We start from the raw sequence: 21,341 nt of genomic DNA on the forward strand, positions 1-21,341 counted from the left end.
AGACTTTAGAGCAGCAAAGGCAGGGCTTCTACAGCGCAAGAGCATCTGTCCCCATTGTTATGCACGTGCTGCTCCAGGCATGCAGGGGCATTTTCTAGGAACTGGTGCTTTCTTCCGTCCTCCAAGCGTGACAGAAGTTGGGGGCCTGCGGGCAAAGGGTGCTCTTTAAAAAAGAAGGTATAAACTGTAACTGAATTTATTGGAACATAGGGTTGTTTTCTCAGGGGATATGATGGAGGAAAGGAAGGGTTCAAGCTCTGAGAAGCAAATTTGGGTGATAACAGGCACCTTTTCACTCTTTTGAACACTGTAAATAATAATAATAATTAAAAAAAAAGACCAGATGGCCGCCCTCCCCTGTCCCTCCCTCCCAATCCCAAGGCTTGCCTTCACATCATGCTCTTCCTGTACTGAGACTGTGAGCTCTGTTTGGGTTTTGAGTCCGACTGCTGCAGTTCAAACTGTTTGTACAGGTCCCTCAACTCTTTGATCTCCTGCAACACCCTTTTGGCTTGGCTCCAGGTGGAGGAAGCCTCCCCCAGTAACCTCTCAGATTCCTGCAGGATTCTTTCAGAGTCCGACTTGGAAGATGATGAGGAAGAAGAGGTGGTGGTGCTGGTGCTGGTGTTGGAATCCTTGGTCTTTCTCTTGCCTTCCCCGTAGCCCTTCACCTCTGTCAGCAGTTCCTGAGTTTTTTCCAGTTTCAGTGCAACCAGTTCTTGTATCCGGGACAGCTGCTCTGGTTCTGCTGAGGCAAACTGAGCCTCCAGCCCCCTCCTCAGCACCGCCCGGTGCGTGGAAGAGTCCCGTCGAGACAGAATTTCTTCCATGGAGGCACATTTATTCTTTTCTGAGTGTGAGAGCTTTTTGGGGACCTGTGGTGTGTACATGGTCCCTTTGTCAAAGGAGTCATTGCGCTGCCCGGATCTGTCCCATGAGGTCACCTCCCGTCTCGGGAGGCTCCCCGTCCGGCCTTTCTCTGACAACTTGACGTTCTCTGAATCCGACCGGCGCCGGCCAGCAGTGAGATGTGCCACCGACTTATCCAGATCCACCCGGAAACTCTCTTCGCAGGTGCTGTGATCCTCTGGAGAGGCGTCTTCCTCCTGGATCAGGTCGAGTGTCAGCATGCCATCAGAGGTTGAGGTAGATGCCTGAAGAAGCAGACAAAGAAGAGCTGTGTTATCACAGGAACAGGCATGGCTGCACACTACTTCTGAGTGTCTCTCATACCTAAGATATGCATCACCTGCACCGGGATGCAAAGATGGACCGGGAATAATAGCAAGTGTGACCTAATGACAGAGCCCCAGGTATGCTGGGTTCGTAGCTGAGCTGCAGATCAGCTGAACAGCCTTGGACAGGCCATCTACGCCAACCCATGGCTGAGTTCCCCAGCTGTGTGGCTATTCTCCATCAGGAATTTGAAGGAGCATTTCATTTTCAGCATCAGGAAAATGTGTGTCGGTGATGGCAAGCTACCACTTTGCAAAAGGGTTTGCACAATGCAATGGTCTACAAGAACGGAGGACTAGATCTGACGGCCCAGGACAGCCCTGTGTCTTACGACAACTTTCAGTTCAGGCCAGAGCTCAAACACTGGGTTTTCTTGTGTCTACTTATAAATGAAATAGTTACAAGGAAACTTGACCTAAGCGGGTGACTGGAATTTGTTATACGTACCACAGCCATCAAATGTCCCCGTGTTGGAGGGCGTCGGGAGTGCTGTATTTTTGCTCTGTCACGTGTTGGGTGGGCAAGGTAGCTGTCCTCTTCAACAGTAACCTAAAGGGGTGACAAAGGCCAGTGAATGTCTGGGAGCAGAGGAAATACGAGCCATTCCTTGTTTCTGTAGCTGCAATCGGCCAGATGCACTGTGGCAGATCATTTATTCCTCCAGGATTCCCTTTCTCTTGTGACCTGGCCATGTGCTGAGGGTGAACTTCTCCCACATACCTCTGGGCCAGGATCCTTCGCTAAAGGCTTTCAGGCAGGAGTGCTCAGCAGGCAGAAGTTTGGGTTGCAAACAACAGATCCTGAACTCGAATACAGAGTTTGCAATTCTGTAGTGCAAATGTTTGCTGAACAGGAAGAGAGCTGTGATCACCACCTGAACCAAACATAGTGCTGAGCTGGAATGAGGAAGGCAATGCATTCCCGACGTGCTAACTCGCTGGTCTCCTCTGGCTGCCGAGGGCCAGGATTGCGCCTGGGAGCACAGCCTGACCACGTGCTGTTACCAGACGGCTACAGTCTGCAACACCCTCCCTAGCAAGTGTGCCGGGGCACACACAGAACCGGTAAGTTTGTAAAACCTGCCTGCACAGTGTCGATGACATACTGGTCCCAAGGGCCATCACTGGTCCAAGACTTGTAGGTGCGACTCGCTGATCTATGTGCTTACAAGGATGCACAGAGGGTGACCTCCTGGAATATTTGCAGGTAGAGCCAGCAGGGAATGGGGTGTGGGAATCCAGCCTTAGAAGAGCCTTAGAGTGCTTTCCTAGTCTCTCCCTTCTGTGCCTAGGTGGGATCAGATCTACTTAAGTCATTCCTGACAATTATCTGTTGAATCTGTTTGTAAAGATTTCAGCGACAGACTCTCCTTGAAGCAATCTATCCCATTGTTTGCTATGCTGCTTTCTGCTCTACAGCTTTCCCTATGGTCTGACCTTCATTTTCCTTCACTACAGGGTTTTGTGTTGCCATCCACGAGAACAAACAGCATCACAGCAGTGGGCCGCCTGTCTTGCGGTAAGTTGAATGTGGATGAGATAGATCTGAGACAGATCTAAACTGAAGAGTAGTTATCATGAAGCATTAATGTGAGACAGCATTGAGATGCTCTCTCAAACTGCAGCCCTGGTAGCGAGGGGCACAGCCTTCTCAAGGTAGTTACCATTCACACTGGAATAAACTACATGGGAATGCTCATAGTGATCTAAACCTGGCCCCCATCAGCTCAGCTGTGGTTCTAAGGGTACACTTGTCTCCAAGAGGAGGCTGAACTGATGTTGCTTTGTTCTTTTTTTCTAGTAGAAGTTGCTTTGCGTAATTGTGGTAGTTACTTTGGGAGTTTCATGCAGTAGTAATGCTGCCATTTTAGAACTGGTAGGAGCTATGCTAGTTACACTTTGTGTGGACGTGTTTTGAAGCAGACAGGGCTCTACTGCTCCAGGGTCCTCCTATTGCTGTCCCACTGATGCCTCATCTCTCTGGTGGTCCCTTCTTTTTTCACTAAATGGAGAGCCTGACTTGTCTTGGCAGAAATATATGCCACACAGTGCTGAGAAGGCAGGATTCAACATTCCTGGTGTGACCCTTGAAGAGTAGGAAAGGATCTGCAAAGTTTAAATGCCCAGTAAGTCCCCTTCCTTCAGCCAAAGCAGTGGAAACGGGCCTGTCTCTTGGAGGTGGTGACGAGGAGGGGATGGGTAGGCGGGATGAAGATGGACTGAGGTGGGTTGACAGATGGTGCCGTGCTATTAGGCTGCTCTGAAGATAGCACGGGACTATATTGGTTTTCAGTTAATTCCTTAATTCAGTTCCACTACTTAAAGCGCCTTTGCAAACACGAGCACACTGCATGTTCACTCAGGAGCAGCAGATGGGAGGAAAGACTCTCCAAAGCTCTGGGAAACCATTCCAAACATGGTCCCACCATCCCTGTGCGAGGTGCGAGGCAAGGCAGGGCTTCAAAGCAAAGGCTTCTCACTGGGGCCAGGGAGGGGACAGCACCTTGGCAGCTGCCTCTTGCCATTGCTTTGCAATCAGTGCTGCATATTAATCCCGAGGCTGGGAGGATCAAACTATCCCAGACCTCCCGAAGAGCCCAGTCTGCAGGTGTTGGTGGCTGTGTTTGAGTGCAATCCATAAAAACCCAATGGCTCTGCACTCTTTTCAAATGGGAAATGGAGAGGGGTAGGAGGTGCTGCTGCTGCCTCCAGCAGTCTGAAATCTTCACCCAAGTGTAGAGTTGAGATAACAAAGCCTGGGTCTGGCCGTCAGAGTCCTGCTCACCTCATCTAGGATGCGGTTTTTAGCACGTGTGATTGCAGAGTTGAGGGCATTAATCCAGGACTCTTTCTCTTCTGGACTCACAGCCAGGAAGATCAGATTTGGTGCCTACAAAAGAGGGAATTCAGGTCAGTGCCCGTGACTAAACTCATACAGAGATGCTTACACACTGTCCTTGCCCACAGAAAAGCTACACGGCCTTTACAGCTGGCTTGCCTTAGTGGGAAAATGCAAAGCAGACCTGAACCTCCAGTCCTGCAAAATGGCACTGGTCTGCCACACACTGCACCTGGCCTCTCTGCTTCTTGGCAGCTCCTTGCAAAGCAGACCACAACTCCTGACAGTACCCAGCTTTTCAAACCAAAAGCTGTGTACCATATTTACTTCTCTTGTGGCTGCAGTTCCTCCTTCCCCCTCTTTGCCTTCCCACACACCATCCTAGATTTTGCCCTCATCAAACGATGATGCAGGCTTTCTGGGCATCTGCTGCTCACATGCCATTTATCTGTTGCCACCTCAGACTTTGACAGAGTCTGTTAGACAAGCAGCAACAGTAGGTACCCACAGAAGGAGCCAGATTTTCCATGCTTTGGTATGTCAGATGCACACTGAGGGCAGTGCAGTTCTGAAACTATGGCCTATATAGGGGATCCAGGATCTTTAGGGTTTTCTTTAAGCTAGATACTCAGTAGAAATGAGTTTTAGCCTCCACAGCACTTTGTTCAATCCCCTCCATTGCTCAGGGTGCTTGCAGACAGTGCAGCCGCTTTCCACTCTCCCCTCCTCTTCCCTTTTCACATTTCATGGTGTTACACAATCCTTATCAAAGTGTGGGGTGGGCGATCTTGGTCTACTGAAACAAGTCAGAATGAATAGCGTAAATCCAGCTCACGTGTGTGGCTGCAGGTGGGTGCATCTGTGCCGGCGACAGCTTGCAGTTAGAGACTGGCTCTCTTTTTGCAGCGGCAACTGAGACCCCGTGGAAAGTCCTGCTCCTAGGTAGCAGTGCCCCTATTCTGGCACTTTTTAGCTTTCCTCTAGGCAGAAAGTACTCATGGGACAAATTCTTGTACAGTTCTTTTGATGCTGCCCAAATCTGGGCAGCAAACCCAAAGAACATCGGCATCCCTTCCTTCCCTGCCTCCCCCCATGAATTAACAAGTGCAGTCAGCTAAACCACAGCTGCGAGGAGTGGCGGCAGTAAAATGGCTTTCTCCTTGCTCCTGGCAAATGTTCTGATACCTTCCTTTCCCAAAGTCAGAACACTCTCAGGTGAACGGATCCAGAGCGAAGTGCTTAGTCATATTTACTTAGTACACCAGAGGCCCGAGTGCTCTCCCAGCAGAAACCCTGATTCTCTCTCCATCTGTCAGTGTTGCTATCGGTCCTGATGTGGTTAAATAGACATTAATATATTTTAAACTATGAGACACGATATGGACTCCTATACCACCCAGCCTATCCAGTTTCACCCCCCAATTACTGTGGCAAGCCCTCAGGCCTGGAGCAGGTAACTGAGAGGCAGCCTGGCCTGCACCAAGAGCTAATGGCTTTCTCGTGCTTGAGAGCAAACCGTACCGTATTTCCAGGCTGTCTGGAGTGGGCGAGGGTAAATTTGCTGTGGTTCTTTTTGCTTCTGCTTTTGGACTTCCTGAGCTCTTCACATTTCTCATAATCACTCAGGTCAAACATTTCCTGTATGTTTTTTTCATCTTTTACCTGTGAAACAAAAATAAAATTACAGCCTTACAGATGTCGGAGAGGCAGCAACAGGGATGCTGCTCCAAGCCAACAGGGTGCTGGGCTGGAGCTGCTGTCTGCACCAGGTGTCTGAATGTACAGAATGTGTGCTGGAGGCACTGGTGTCTTACATGGTCACCGAAACATTGTGCAAGAGTCTTCCACCTTAAGACTCAAAGGCAGTAATAGCACTGTTAGCTGGGGAGTGCTACCCTTGGTTTTGGGGAGGAGTAGAAGAGATTTTCAACGTGATAGTTTTGGCTCGGGTCTCTTCTCGAATGAGGGGGACAGATTTAGAAGGATAACTTGAAAATCACAGTCTTCTAGGTTAATTCCTGCTTTTCTATGGATTCCTTCTGGACTTAATTGCCTCTCCCATCCTCAGAGTTACCAGGACTAGGCTGAACTGACCTGCAGGTGTGGTCAGACACAGTATTTATGCTTGTGGACCCTCAAAATGAATAGGATTTACTCCAGCAGCAAGAAGAGGACCCTGTCTGCTAGGAGGAGGTTCATGCGGAGGCAGGAGATGCTGGGAGGAGGTGGACTTTCATCTGCTGATTAAAAGGGGCAATCATATTAGTGGTTGTTTCTTTTCTGGAGACAGCATAACAAAAGTTTCAGGGATAAAGATTAGCACTTCCTATTTTTAACCTGGTGGTATTACTGGAGCCTGTGCTGACAGCTGATTTGGGGGGTGGATGAAGCACATCCACTCCCAGATTACTGACATGATGCGTGTGCTGCTCTCCCCCGCTGCTGAGCCTCATCCCTTGTGAAGGGGCTATGGGCAGGATTCGTCCAGGCACTGGTGACTGCCCAGATCATGAGTTTTGGTTTGGCAGCTGCTTTTGCCAGGCTTTCACTGCTGGGGGGCTGGCCAGGCCCCCAGAGACCATCGGCAGCCAGGTTTCAAGAAGGAAGAAGGTGCTAGGGCTTCGCCTTCACTGACACAGACACGTCAGGGCTGTCCTTTAGAGAGCCAAGGAGTGGCCACTTTGCAGCTTCTGCAAGATCGTACTTTTTCCAGGTCCTTTCCCCAACTCTTCCTCTATTAGCCATGTTGTGACAGGCACACACCTATAGGTTAATATCACAGAGGCTTAAATTAAAGATGTGACTTCCAACTCCAGCTGAGGTCATTACAGGCTGGGATCTGCAGTGGAGTTTGAGTAACTCAGGTGCCGAAAAGGCAGATAGTGACAAAGTCTTAGCTCTTGGATTTCTTGAACGGACTCCACCCCATTTAATATGTTTCCTCCCTAGTTTTGGGAAACACTGAATTCCCTGTGATTTTTTCAATAAAATTTAAACTAAGAGGCTGCCTAAAATGCTGTAACCAGCTTTCTTACCAGAAACACAGATCAACTGACCATCTGGCCTTGCATAATGACTGCAGTTCCCCCTCCTCCCTTTTTCCTTCTATCCCCCAAGTTTGTCTTCAAGAACTAGGAGACAGACACTGTACACAGCTATTCTTGAAGCCCCAGAATCTATTGCTTATTTCTGCTCATAACAACAGCCACTGTCTATGGGCTAATTATGAACAGATACGGAAATGTCTCTCGCAGATAACGTCTATCTATATATCCTCCCCGTGCATTTCTAATCGGCTTTTATCTCTTCCCAGTACCATCATACAATCCACCTCTTTCCAAGAATCTTGGCTGAATTCAGCCCTATTCATGCACAGCAGGAAAAGCCGATCCCCTCTGAGCCCCCAGCTGTGACACAGCAGCTGAGGCAGAAGTCTGTGCTCCAGATGTTTGCTCATATAGGTCACTGGGACTTCCCCAGCCCTTCCCTCCTTTCTCAAGACACGCACAGCTCATGGGAGGTGGGACTCAAATCTCTTGCCTCTAGGAACGTCTACAGGAGGCTGCAGAAGAGATGGGTGTAGTTGGTTCAGATAACCACCCTTCGGGTATAGCTAGTCCTTTAAAAGACTTGCACTGCCAAGTGCAGGGGCTCTAACACCGTGCTTGTCTCCCCATGACACACACCGGAGACCCTGCTGCACAGATGGTATACCACTTTCACCAAAGTGCCGTATGTGTGCGTAGACCAGTTATGAAATGCTTAAGAACTGAGAATAAGCAACATCTATTTACATTAAAAGGATGATGTTGGGGTCCCATTTCTAAATGTCAGACAAGGTGGGTAGGTTCAGTCCCCCCAGGTATTTTGTGGGGGTGGATACCATTATGGACGTGGGCCAGAGTGAGTCAGGTGCCTAAGGGTATGTCTGCCCTTCAGCCAGAGCTGCAGCACAGGGAGGAGAGGCAGGTTTGTGCTCACTTTGAATTGATTCCCTCTTGTACACAGCCTTGGTAGTATAATGGGGCCATAAAGTGAACGGGGCTGTAATTTAGTCATTGGAATGTGACTTTGTTCTGCCGTCGTGGTGGGAAGAGGTCTCAGCAGCAGCCTGAAATGGGCTCCATTGCAGTGATGCAGTGGCAGCAATTTCACGGGGCATGGGAAGGACAGCAGTCTTGTCTCACAAGGGGCATTGCCAGCTGAGACATGCAGGCAGAGAAGTAAGCAGCAGAGCAAAGTAACAGAGCATTCAGTGTGTAAACAGTGAAACTAGAGAGAAGGAAGGTGAAAGGCAAACTTCAGAAGTACCAGCCAGCTCTTTTGTCCGTTGTGGGAGGCTACTGAGGCCAAAAAGAGGGAGGTGGTGGGCATGAATTACAGAGCAACCTCAGAGGCATGAGAGGATGAGTGCTCAGAGGTTGAGGACAGTCATCCTCTGAAAAAAAAAGGAAAAAACAACCCCTGAAGACCCACAAAGCTGCGGAACCACGTGGTCAGCAAAGCCTAAATCCCGGTCACCTATGTCAATAAGAGGTGACAAACCTGCAGGGTGTCTACCCTCCTCCCCACTTTGAGTGAGATTGGAGCCATGCAAATAAAACCCTTCAGGTTTCACTAGCAGAGAATTTAGCTTGATATGTTCCCAGCACCCAGGCAATGTACGGGTCTTTGGATAACATTCTGGAAACCTTTGGGAACTGTCAGTTCTCAGTAGGAGGGAATGAAGCGTGATTTCTCTGTCACCCGGTGTGGTTTGTAAAGGCACGGTCAGCAAAGCAGCATTGATCTTCATTTATGTCAGGGTGACCTACCACAGCTCATCATGCACCCAGAGTGTGCTCTGTATCTGAGGAGTTAATCCTAGTGATGGAGATTTACTATGACCATTACATTTTTGTTTATTTTCTTCTTCTTTGCTGGATATAGATTGAACACAGATTTTTGAAAGCGAGGGATGATTTTTAGTCTCAGGTGCTGAACTTGAAACTCTTTAAGAAAATATCTGAGTTCTGCGAAAGGCTGAGCATCTCCCCTGAATGGTCTTCGGTCTGGTTTGACAGTTTGTCTCTTGCTCTCTAACTTGCAGGGAAGACGGCTTAAACAGGCTCTCCACGGCCTGACAGTTCCTCTTTTCCACAGATCCTTTCAGGGAGTCAAGAAAAAGCTTCCCTGTCTGGGGCGACATAGCCTCTCCTGTCCACTGCATAGGTTTGCACACCTGCCTGTGAAGCAGCTGGGCCTCTGCAGATGTGGGTATGTTTTGGATCCTGCTGCTTTCACTAGCCTTTCTTAAGGTCCCCCACACTGTAGTTTGAGGCTGAGAGGAATCAGGGACCGCTTGGCTTACTGTGCTAGGAAGGGAGAGGCCTGGATGGTTGATTTTGGCAAAATCATTCCCAGCTGGGAGGTGGCCAGCAGGTCTTTCCTTCCGCACAGCTGCTGAGTGCCTGGCATGCAGCGAGTTGACAGATCTCAGAGCCTCGTGGGCAGGTAGGTCCTGCACTTCTCATCCTGCAGGGAAGCTCTGGATTGAAAGGATTAAGGTAAATAAATCCCAGCAATTGCTGCCACGGCTGTCTGCTGGCTTTGCCATTCGTATTGTACCTGCTCTAGGCAGACAAAACAACTTCTTGTCCTGGGGTTCAGCCTAGCTCCTCCCCATGCTCCCAGAAATGCTTCCAGAGTAGGCCAGGCGAGGGAAGGGAAACTGAGGCACAAAGAAGGTACCCGAGGTGTTCCCCATCACCTAAGGCAAAGGCAGGCCCCTAAAGCAGGGTATGTTAGACCCCAGAGCCATTAGACCATGCAGTCCTCACACCCGCAACAGCAGCTGCCGCTGCTTGGGGCACAGCTATGCTGCAGACAGCCGTGCAGCCACTGGCTAATCTGGGCCTGCAGTCAGCGGCGAGATGTGCTGAGGCTGACATTGCTGGCACGTTGCTAAAGTTCAAGGAGGGGAGCTGCATTCCTCACACGCCTCGCCCCCGCAGCTGCTGCCCCAGCAGGGTCAGCCCGCAGGGACGCCAGCCACGATGGCACTCCCTGTGCCTGTGGGACCTGGCGATCCTGTGGACACGTAGTGGGTCAGAATATCAGCCATGGTACCCAAAGTACCTTCTCTAAAAGGCTTGGAGGGCTTTTCTCTAGTCTTGCAGCTAGTCATGCTTCCAAAGGCCTGTTTTCCCCTGTGTGAATGCTCCTTTGCAGCATTCTGGCAATGGGACGATGCCTAATGTGGTTTAAATTAACTGCCCCTTGGGTGTCTTGCCGATGGAGCGTTAAAATTTCCACCCTCATCAAGTTGTCACCTGCAACAACTCTGAACCTCCTTGATTCAGATCAGGGCTGTGTTTTGGGGCCAAACCAGGAGCGAAGCGGAAGGGCAGTGACGCAGGCACCCGGCAAAGTTCTGCGGTTTTCCTCAGATTTGTTTAGTGGAGATTTGCCTGAGCAGTTCCCTGTTGAGATGTGACATGCTCAAAGCGAATGCAGAAGGTAGAGAAAATCACAAGACACCAAGTGTAATGCATCGACAAGACATTCAAGGGGTCATAATGTGGCTCGGGGTGCAACAAGTAACCTACAGATTCTCAGTAAAGCTGAAAAACATGGGCGGTCATCAGCCAGCATGTTCCCCTCTCAAGCTGAGATGAAAGTTTCACTTCCTCAAGCTAAGCAGTTCTACCATCTAGCAAGGGACAGAAATTTCTGCAGAGCTTAGCTAAAACCAAACTGTCCTGATTCCAGACAGGTATCCGCGCATCTGTGCAACACTGGCTCTGGCAGTGCCGGGAAGCAGCACTGGTGAGGGAACTGGCAGGTGATGGGGGAGACCTGACTTTAGTGGCCTAGCCAGTCACTGGCTCCTTGTTCTCCTTGCTTCTCTGGCTGCACAAGAGAGGTAACTGTGCGGCTCCGGTCTGCAAGGGAACTTGAAGAAGAAATACAGGGAGCGTTGGGAGAGTATCAGGTATGATAGCAGCAGAGACCTGCAAAATGCTGTGGACATGGGGTATAATGGTGCGTGTACAGTGGAACACTGCAGATGGTCCACTTTTTCCTTCTCTAGCACCAGTTAAGGTGCATGTGAGGAGAGAAGACAGGGATGTAGATAGGCTGTGCAGTCACCGGCGTGGCAGGACCCTGGTTTCGGCCAGAGCCTCCGGACCTCGTTAGAATAGAAATGGCAGTGCTCCAAGAGACTGCCTCCCCATCTGCACATCTGCGTCCCGAGTGGGAGTTGCACCATGAACTTGGTAGCTCAAGGGCATGAGCATGACCTTCCAGGTCTTTTGACTGCCAGATCGCTGCCCTGAGCTAACGAGGAGATGGCGGCAGAAAGTTGCTATCTACTCCAGTCCCTTGCCCCAAAGAGCCATCAGCCAAGGCTACCAGAAACACAGGTCTCAGAATCAACTGAAGAGCACCCTGTGCTGGAACCAGCTCTTTTGTATCCCAGTGCTGCACTCTAATGCCAAGGCCGTGCTGCCTCGTCTCACAAGCCACCTCCGCTGCAGGGAGACGGAGTCAGGATGTGTGTTGTTTCTGCTGCCTGAGTGTTCTTTGACCCTCTCTCTGCTTGTGCAAGACGGTACCACTGAGACAGAAAAGAGACTTTGCTGAAACTTTTCACCTTGCTCTGCAAAGCGTAGAACAGAGCTTGGCCGAGCAGAAGGAAGGTGGAAGGGAAAAGGACGGCTTAAAGGAGCAAGAGCAGGAGAGGTATGGAAGGGGCTGCAGGTCCCAGCCATGCAGTCACAGACCATTCTTTGTATACCAAAAGCCAAGGGCTTACACACCAGACTGGCACTTAGCACTACTACTGCCCATAAAACACGTATGTAGTTACACAGCTCTGATTAACATCTCGTGCACATGGAACGCAACGGACACCAACATATTTCCTCACCTACCAACCACAGACGTGACACAGAGCCAGAAAACACAGCCACCCCCCACAGAGAGGTGTTCACCAAGCGCCAATGCACACCGTGAAGCATCGTCACAGTACCAAGTGCGTGAACAGCACATGCACAGACACACAAGTACTTTGCAGGCTCCATCACACACGTGAACCACGGAGGTGAACTCTAGACACTACTTTGAAAGTGTACACACACCCACACACGTGCACGCCCCTCCAGGCAGAGCACTGTGCAGTGTTTGATGGTGCTGTAACAAATGAGGAGCGAGAACAGACTACTTTTCAAGTGCTCTTCTGCTAATTGAGTCGATGCTTTTGGTAGCAAACAAGAAAAGGCTTAAGGAAGCCCCGAGCAGCATTTCCTCATTAACATCTCGTCATCACAGAGTCCGTTCATGCTGTCTGGACAGCCCTGGGCTTCCTGACAGGAAGTGGTAGGAGCCCAGCTGTGTCTGTGTTAGTCTGACTGCTATTCCCAAGTGCAAAGCAGTAACAAAGCTGGGCGAGAACCACGAGAACAATTACCAGAAATTTGCAGGGGAGAGGGACCCGGTGTGGAGGAGAGCAAGGGGAAAGACTGCAAAATTGATACTAAGAAGGTGTTCTTTTGCTTAGCGGAGCTCAGCTCACTTCAGCACATCTTGTCTTGCATGTTTCTGCCCTCAGTGCGTTTTTTGGCTGATGACCAAATGCTAAATAATGAAGGGGGTTTTTTGCACAAGTTCACAGAGTTCGGCTTGCAGCAGGGGTACAGATCTCTGTGCAGGCTCAGAGCCCCTGGCTGAACAAGGTCTGTAAGCCTCAGCTACCATTTTAGTGCATGGTTGGAAGAGAAAAGGTTCTAGGTGTCAGAGCGGGTTTCATAGCTTCCAAAGGTTGATGCCCTAATAAAAGAACATAACCCAAAAGCGCTGTTTGCATTTTCCAGGTATATCAGCTGGTTTGATAAAATATATTTCCTCTCCTTAGAGACTTGGTTTCTGCCAGGGAGAAAGCCCAGGCTTCTATCAGGCATTCACACCTTCTCCTAACCAAAATAAATCAATCAGGGCTGGTCTCTAACCTGCAAGCCTAGGTCCTATGTAGGCAACTGGAAAAGCACACAGATTCCCAGCACATATCAGTGTGGGTCCTGGTGGGACTTTGGCAGTCTGACTGCCTGTGGGAGTTAACCTTTTGGAAACCTAACCGTTCAGCCCTTCCAGACATCAGACTGGTGCTCAGCTACGAGCAGTTTTACTGCTCCGCGTTGTCTTTGTGCAACATCATTACCTGCCCTGAGCCGACATCTTTCCCAAGGGATCCCGCAGGGTGTGACATACAACTCCCCCTTCCTAGGCACCTTGTGCCTTAGGGAGATGAGTATTATTAGCCCTGCGTTCCAGATGGAGAAATTCAGGCAAAAGTAAATAAACGTCTGGTTTGAATTCATTTAGTGAGTGCGTGGCAGAACTGAGGATAGCATCCAGGAGTCCTGGTATTTAACCCCTGCTTCTGCGGTGCTCTGAGCTGACAGGGAGAGGCTGGGAGTCCCGCTTTACCCGCTAACCAGCCTGCCTTCTGTTCTAGAGCAGCCACTGAGCTTAAGAGAAGCTGACAAGAAACACCAAGGTTAATATGAGAGTTAACTCGTGAGCTCCATCCACCAAATCCACGTTGCTGCGATGGCTTTGATGGAGCAAATGTAATTTATAGCAGAGCAGGACTTTCATGTTTTGTGGAAACAGACAATTGATTCTCCTCTCCGATCGCTACAGAAATTGGTCTGAGATTCAACCTGCCTAGTAGCCATTTCTACTAGAGTTTTCTATTCACGTCTCCTCAGGGTCTCTCTCTGGCTGCATCCAGTGCCTGCCCCATCAGCCACACCGGCAGTGGCAAGGATTCACAAGTGGAGAGGCCTTTCTCCAGAGCAGTGAAGAGCCTCTCACACAACTCATCAGCACAACCCAGCAGTGGCTCCATTTTCTCCACTGGGCATAATCTGATGTGTGAAAAAACAAAAGAGGCTCCATCCCGTTCTGCTTGACAAATCCCAATTTATTAAGCTGTTTGTGGGAGCTGCAGGCACTTGCTGCCAGGAAAGCGAGCGTGCAGAGAGATCCTCGTGCTCCAGGAGCAGAGCTCTGAAACACGTTTTAAGACCAGTGGAGAGGAGGGAGTGCTGGCTACGGGCCTCCCCAAGGCACATCATGGAGTCACAGAATCTTTTGGGTTGGGAGGGACCTTTCAAGGCCATCTAGTCCAACCTCCCTGCCATGAGCAGGGACATCGGCAACTAGATCAGGTTGCTCAGATCTGAGCAACGTCCAACCTGACCTGGAACGTTTCCAGGGATGGGGCATCTACCACCTCTCTGGGCAACCTGGGCCAGTGTTTCACCACCCTCATTGTGAAAAATTTCTTCCTTATCTCTAGTATAAATCTCTTTTAGTTTAAAACTGTTACCCCTTGTCCTATCGCAACAGACCCTGCTAAAAAGTCTGTCCCCATCTTTCTTGGAAGTATTGAACAGCCACAATAAGGTCTCTCTGGAGCCTTCTCTTCTCCAGACTGAACACCCCCAACTCTCAGCCTGTCCTCCTAGGAGAGCTGTTCCATCCCTCTGCTCTTTTTTGTGGCATCCTCTGGCCCTGCTCCAACAGCTCCATGTCCTTCCTGTGCTGAGGACTCCAGAGTTGGACGCAGATCTTGTTGTTATGTGAAGGCCTGGCTTTGCTAAGGAATAAAGGTCCAGTCAGTACCAAAAACCTGTGCCATGTATTAAAAGACCTGTCTTTGAAGAGAAAGTCTTGGAAATGCCCAAGCGACAGGCAGCCACGCCAAATGTGTGCCCTCCGTCCACACCCGCACACACAGGCGCGCTCGCCCAGACCCGCAGTGCAGCGTACCACGTGCCAGGTGGCTCGAGCCACCTCGTCTACTGAGATTCCCGGAGATGCCGGACCCGGTGACACAGGCCTATTCTTCAATCCCGCAGGCACACAGAGTCACTTCAGTGCACACGCAGGCAGGCAGATGTTACCTCTAACCACATTTCTGCACAACCGCAGATTCTTCCATATAAAGACATAGACAGTCACTGCTGCATGTTATTTATGGTCTTTCACACACAGATTCACACACATAGAGCCACAGTGCTGCTTCAGTTGCACATGCACTAGTTTTTTTCCCCATAAAGAAATACATGCATGCTCCCTGAAACAAACACAAGCGCTCCTTGTTCAGAACTAGCACCCGCAAGGCCCTCCGGACAGCCTCGTTCTTCTGCGCTCAGAGCACACAGTTATTTGAGCGGCAGCTACCTGGATGTATTTGGGAGGGAAGATGGACCAACAGACAGACATCTTTTTCCTGCACATCTTCACTGATGTCAATTCCTCTATTAATACATTCTCTCTTGTGCAGGCTTTCCTGCTCCTTAGCCAAGTAGAGCCTTTGCTGTCAGTTTATTCTCCAGGGTTCAAACAGTTGGGGTGCCAGCGAGAGACATAACCGCCCACCCGGCAGCGCTGGGTGTCCGGGACATCCCAGTGGTACTGCAGCTGGTGGCAAGTCCAGCTGGTGACTTCAGGGTGGCCAGGATTTTGGAAAACACTTTTGTTTTCCTAGGCAAGATCCAGAGTATTTCCCATCAAAAGGAGGGTTCGCACACTGGTTAAAGGAGTGTATTGTGCCACACAGCACGGCTTTGCTGTCCCGGACAGCCACTGTGCAGGTCTGGGCTGCAGACGGAGGGTCTGGGAGGATCCTCCAAATGGGAGAGCTCTGGAGGAGTTTGTTAGCATGGAGCCCAGCCGGTTGGCTGGCCTCCCCTGCCAGCACTCCCCTGTTAGGAGGAGTAATCTGTATTGCGTCCTTCCAGAGGCTGCTTGGGGCTTCTGTGTGCTGACTCGCTCTCTGGAAGTACCCTTTCCCTCTCCCTAGCGAAGGTATCCCGAGGAGGTCCTGCGCACAGGCAGAATGCAGCCCGCGGGCTCAGGCGGTCAGCGCAGCCTGGGTGGCAGTCAGGCCTCCCACCCCGCCTGCGGAGATGCCGCGGTGACAGTCCCAGCCGCCTTGTTCTGCCTTTACTTCAGCGGGGCCGAGTTTCTCCCTCTCCCCGTCCTTGTGACGCCCTTCCCCACTGAATGGTGATGAGAGGGACCCTGAACGTTCCTGTGTCTGTCTCTAAGTCCCCCCAAAACCACATACGCAACCTCCCTGACAACTCAGCTGTGAATTATGGTACGATTCAGTCCTGTCACTGACACTGCGCTTTCACACCTGCTTGAAGGACCATCCTGCCCAACCTGCCGTGGATTTACCATTATGAAGGCGCCTAGTCCAGCCTTTTCCCAATCCCTTCCCAGCATTTCCAAATGTGCTGGCATAGCCAATGCAGTCTGATCCCAGCAGGCAGCTCCCCTATCACTAGGACTTGGTCATGGTTACTTGTCTTCCAGGTCCTGGCTCAAAAAGTACAAGCTCCAGTTTGATCACCATTCACTACGCTTAAGCATATATTTCTGCTCAAGCACGTGCTTCAGTGCTGCCTTGAATCAGGGCCCCGGTACGGGGCCATTGACCCAGACTGGTAGGACATGAGCCAGCAGGTAAAATCCTTCCAGCCATGTAATCTGTCTGTCTAGCAGTTTCTAAACTCTGATCTGTGGCCCCAGAGGTATGCGAGCTGCTTGTAAGAGTCATGCAAGACAAGCAGGCCTGCTGTTGAGAACTGCACACTCTACAGTCTGCATTACTACGGGAAAATTTGGAAGGACCACAGATCAAAGGAGATCTGTACCACTTGCTGTGTACCTCTCACATCCACCTTTCCATCTAACTTTTCCCCTATCTATAGATTCATGTTTAGTGTCTCATTACGACTAGTGTTGTCTACAGTCTCTCATCTTTCTCTTATTCTGTCTCTTTACCCGAGCATTTCTAAGGCACCGGACCCCCAGCCTGCAGCCAACATTTACTCCCCACACCCGTGTCTCTCTCCGGTTCTGGAGCAGCCAAGAGATCCATGGGAGCGAGCTGTGAAGTGCCAACACATAGCTAACCACCACCTGGGCTTTCAGTCCGCTTTTAGGCTATTCTGTGTTCTAATAACCCCTGACCCATCTGCACTTTGCCATGCCCCATGATTCAATTAGCCTCTAAATCAAATTATGCTTGGCGCTCTGAACCTCTTATCTCTCCAGATCCTAAACTGATCAAGCTGGGCCAGGTAGCCATGCCTCTGAACAGCTGACCACCTTGCAATGCCCGTCAGGGAACAACCTCCACTTTCGGGAGGAAACCCACCAAGACCCAGCCCCAGATCTGTATTTGTACCCCAAATGCCCTGCCCTAACACCAACTTGACTGCAAATAGCCCCAGGGCCTCTTCTTGTAGGCACAACTCTCACTAGTGCTAGTGCTGTTGCCTAGGGAGTTCTTCCTGATGAATTTACCAAGACAAAAACTAAGGGGGGAGGCTGTGCAAGGACAGCCGGATCCCAGCCTGCCAGAGCCTGCAACGCTCAGCCTGATAGTCACATCCAATTAAGTCTAATGCAAACACCACATTAAAGCCCAAACCCCAGCCAGTGTTGAGCGGAGATGAGGGGGAGGAGAGGACGACACATTTTTCAACAAGGTGTCCAATCTGTGATTAAATTTCCCCATTGTCCTCTTGCGGGGTGGTTCGGGGGGGCGGGGAATACAAGAGATAAGGGACCCGTAAGTGGCTCGATTCCAGTTGGGAGACCACAGTTATTTCCAAATAGAACAGTGCAGCAGCTGGGAACAAGACCGCTGTTGAACTTAATGACAGAGGACAGGCACAGAAGGAAGCTGGCATTGCCGTTTCACCGCGGTGGAAAGAAGGATGAGCGTTTTAACTCTCACGAAGTGAATCCTTTCATGTGTCCAGTGCTGGGAAAATGTCTCCCAGACAGAGCTGTCCGGGAGAGTTGCTGCTGGAGTTCGCACACCAACCCACTCAGGGGCGAAGAGAAGCCCCTAGGAAACCTCCTCAACCCGGGCTGGCGATGGAAGGGCAATGGTTGGGCAGGGGAAAGGCTGGGGCTGCTGTCGTGTGCTTTTCATATGCAAAGGAAAGGAAGGGGGATGGGAAAGGAAAATGAAACCGATCCTACCTCCTTCTCCGAGATGTAAAGCTGATCTCCCTTCAAAACCACATAACGGTTTTTCCAGATTTCCCTAAAAATGCCTTTCCCGCAAAATTTCCGCACCCAGCCAACCTTCTCCGGCTGCACAGACTGCTGGTTTCCATCCTGTTGCCCCTAACACAAAGAGACAGGGAAGAAAATGGGGGAAAACGGTATTATTCTTGGGTTTACACTCCTCTTCTCCCCCCCTCCCTCTTTGCCCAACTTTCGCCTCCCCCTCCCTCTGGCCCCTCTCTCCACCGAAGCTGGGACCGAGGTACTTCGCTTGATTCACTCTACATAGATTTTTCTTTGGCAGACATGAAGCAACAACAATAACACCGAGGGGACGACACAAAAATCGCAGACAGGGTTTCACTCGGTGCATTATATAAGAAAGGCTGTTACGTTATATTCGCCTCAGACAACGTGCATTTCCCCTTGGAAAGAGGCACAGGAGGATGCTGGGGAGAATTTAGACTAGCTGTTTTTTGGGGTTTTTTTTTTGCATTTTTGAGCCTTTTATGAACAATCAGTCCTAGAGGCAAAATCTATATATGGGTTTATATTTAAGATTTCTTCACAGACAGTGGTAAGAGCAGCAGGCACACACGCAGGGCGCAGAGCAGACACAGAGCGACAGATAGATGGTGTCTCCGTATTTTATCGTTTCCTTGTGATCAAAAATGAAAACTGCCTGCCTACATCGCTCCGCACTAAACAGCGAATAGTATCTCCTGGCAAATGCAAGAGGAAGGAGAGGCGCTGGGCAGTAGGAGAGAAGGAGAGACGGGCGCTGGGTTTGGTTTTTGGGGTTTGGGGGTTTTTTTGCAAGGCAAAGGCGGGGGGAGCAGAGGCAAAGCGAACAACTGGAAATCAAGAGACAAGCCCCCCTCCCCAAAACATCCGGGAGCCTTCCCCACCCCACCGTGCCCCAAAGAAGAACCGATTCGACTCACCCTTTTAGCAGAATTATTTTTTTTCATCATTCCTTGGTGTGCTGCGCTGGAGGGAGATGGGGGGGGGGGAATCAGAGAGGGGGTCCCGACGGCCTCCTCTTGGGGAGAGCGTGGCTGGGAAACACAGAGGCTACCTCCTCTTCCTCCCGCTCTGTCTTCACCCTTTGCAGATTACAGCAGCTCTCTAGTTACATTAAGAGCAGCCCGCCTCTGTAACACATCCTTAGCCATACAGACACAGCATCCCCCCCACCAACCGGCACCACCACCACCATCACTGAGCTCTCGTGGGCTTCCACTGGGCTGGCCTGGGCTCCCGAGCTCCATCTATAGCCGTGCGTGTATGACGTCTGGAGTTCACAATAAAGGGCGAATCGCAGCCCACGAGGGTTTTTCTTCTTTGTTTCTGACTCACTGCTGATGTGAGTGGCTGGATGTGTGTGTGTGTCGAGGCTGGGGTCAGCGAGGGGGACGGGAGCGGATAGCACATTATCAGATGTCTGTCCGTCCGTCCCAGTGTCCGAGCCACATTCCTGGCTGTGTCACAGGTCACTGCAAAACTTCCTGGGAGACGGAAGAGCGGCCAGGTGGCATTGGCAGGGTTTTCTGCCAAGAAAGTGGCTGAGCGTTTAGAAGTGTAAACAAAAGCACTCTGCAGAGAGGAGCGGGGTGATTCCCTGGGGAGGGGGCCAGGCGAGAAGGGATTGCTTCCCAGCACTGAGGGTCTGATAGCAGGGACTTGCACTGCAAAAAGACAGTGAGATTCAGAGCACAGCTTCCCAAAAGTAAGGGGATGCTTGGCTTCTTAAAAAATGCCCTTTTTCTGCTTATTTGGTCTCCCTCCTGTATGTCCTGCAAGTCCAGAACTATCTGAGCACGGGACTGAGGTCATAGGCTGTGTTTATCAGAGATATACATAAAAAAGAGAGAAAAACAGAGAAAGGAGGAAGTTGTTCTGTTCAGAACTATATAGATAAAGGAAAAGATTGATAAATCATTGATCAGCTGATCAGTTGCTTGCTTTGCAGTGAAAGCCATCCATCCAATCCTTAGGCTGGCGCATGCCCACACTACCGACTTAAGACTGTGTTTTACCTCAGGTACTTTGGAATGAATGCGTCAAGAATACGGATGATGTACTTGTGCTGCTAACATCTTTTAAAACATTATATGCTGGACGCAAAAGCAGTGGTTGAGCGCTTGGATCAGAGAGTATTTTCAGAGCTTTTGTGAGTGAGGGGCTGGTGAGTTTGTATCTTTTTGAAGTGCTGGTATTTTTGTAGTGCTCTCCCGTTCGTGTCGTGAGCTGTGGGATGCACTGAATACCTGCGACAGTGCAACAGGTTGCCATCTAAAACAAATCCACCTTCTAAGATGCTCGGAGCAGGGATTGCCTTTTCCTTCTGTGCCTGTGCACCCCTGTACTCTGTGTGGTCCGGAACTGGGAGCTGCCGTCTTTGTGCCTCAGTTTCCCCTTTTACACCATGAGGATAATTGTTGGGGTTTTTTTTACAATTACAGCTTGGAGTTAAGAAGTGGCTAAATGCTTTAGTATTGCCTCCTTCTTCAGTAAATTTGGTGGTGTCAGGTGCTGGTCTGCTCTGCTTGAGAGGCACTGGGTCAGGTGGGTGCCACATCGTTTCTTCCTGCGGAGTGGGGAAGAGCCACAGTGATGGCACGTGTCCGGTGAGCGCTGCAGAGGCACCTGCCCTGGACAGCCGGGTTACGGCACGTGGGCAGAGCTGGAGAAGCGGGTGAGGTGTGATGGCAGAGGGACAGAGATGAGTCACACTCACAACAGCAAAAGTTGACTGTCTAAAGCCCCCGGTGCGGTTTGCAGGGTCTCTTACTGCACGATGGAGTGTGCCAACTAATTTAATAACATTTTGCCTCCCAACCGGACTTGTTATTCTTCACGTCCTGTTTTCAGTGGCCAGGTCCTACGGAGCACCCCAGAGGTGGCTGCAGGCCAATGCCAGATGGCACGATGCTGGTAGCAGCGGGAGAACTTTGCCATGCCCTTTGAATCAAGACTTGTGCTGGTCAGGGCCCACTCTCTCCCCAAACGGCCTCCTTGCAGGACTGTCAGGACAGCCTGGCGCTCACAGTTATGTGCTATTTTCAGCAGTCAAACTCAGATCTCTGCCACTCTGAGTACAGTTTGTCTCGGGATTGTGTTTGGGGTTTTATCACAGGATTTATGTGCTGAAAGACTTACCATTAGGTGCCTCATAGGAATTT

At 50.4% G+C, this 21,341-nt stretch overlaps 1 protein-coding gene across 2 annotated transcripts; it reads right to left on the reverse strand.

The window, feature by feature from the left end:
• Positions 1-389: 389 nt before the first annotated feature.
• Positions 390-19,130, reverse strand: PLEKHO1 (pleckstrin homology domain containing O1; the record flags this gene model as incomplete). Of its 2 annotated transcripts, none has more annotated exons than XM_082011716.1 (6): positions 390-1,154; positions 1,684-1,785; positions 4,021-4,125; positions 5,596-5,736; positions 18,130-18,276; positions 19,101-19,130. In XM_082011716.1, the coding sequence occupies 6 exons, from the start codon at positions 19,128-19,130 to the stop codon at positions 390-392; spliced, it is 1,290 nt and encodes a 429-aa protein (XP_081867842.1). The 2 variants fall into 2 exon arrangements, with proteins under 2 accessions (XP_081867842.1, XP_081867843.1); XM_082011717.1 differs by having other exon boundaries at positions 18,130-18,267; positions 19,101-19,127.
• Positions 19,131-21,341: the final 2,211 nt, after the last annotated feature.

The sequence above is a fragment of the Phaethon aethereus genome (genome assembly GCF_964289735.1).
Source record: "Phaethon aethereus genome assembly, chromosome: 28".
NCBI classification, from domain to species: Eukaryota; Metazoa; Chordata; class Aves; order Phaethontiformes; family Phaethontidae; genus Phaethon; species Phaethon aethereus.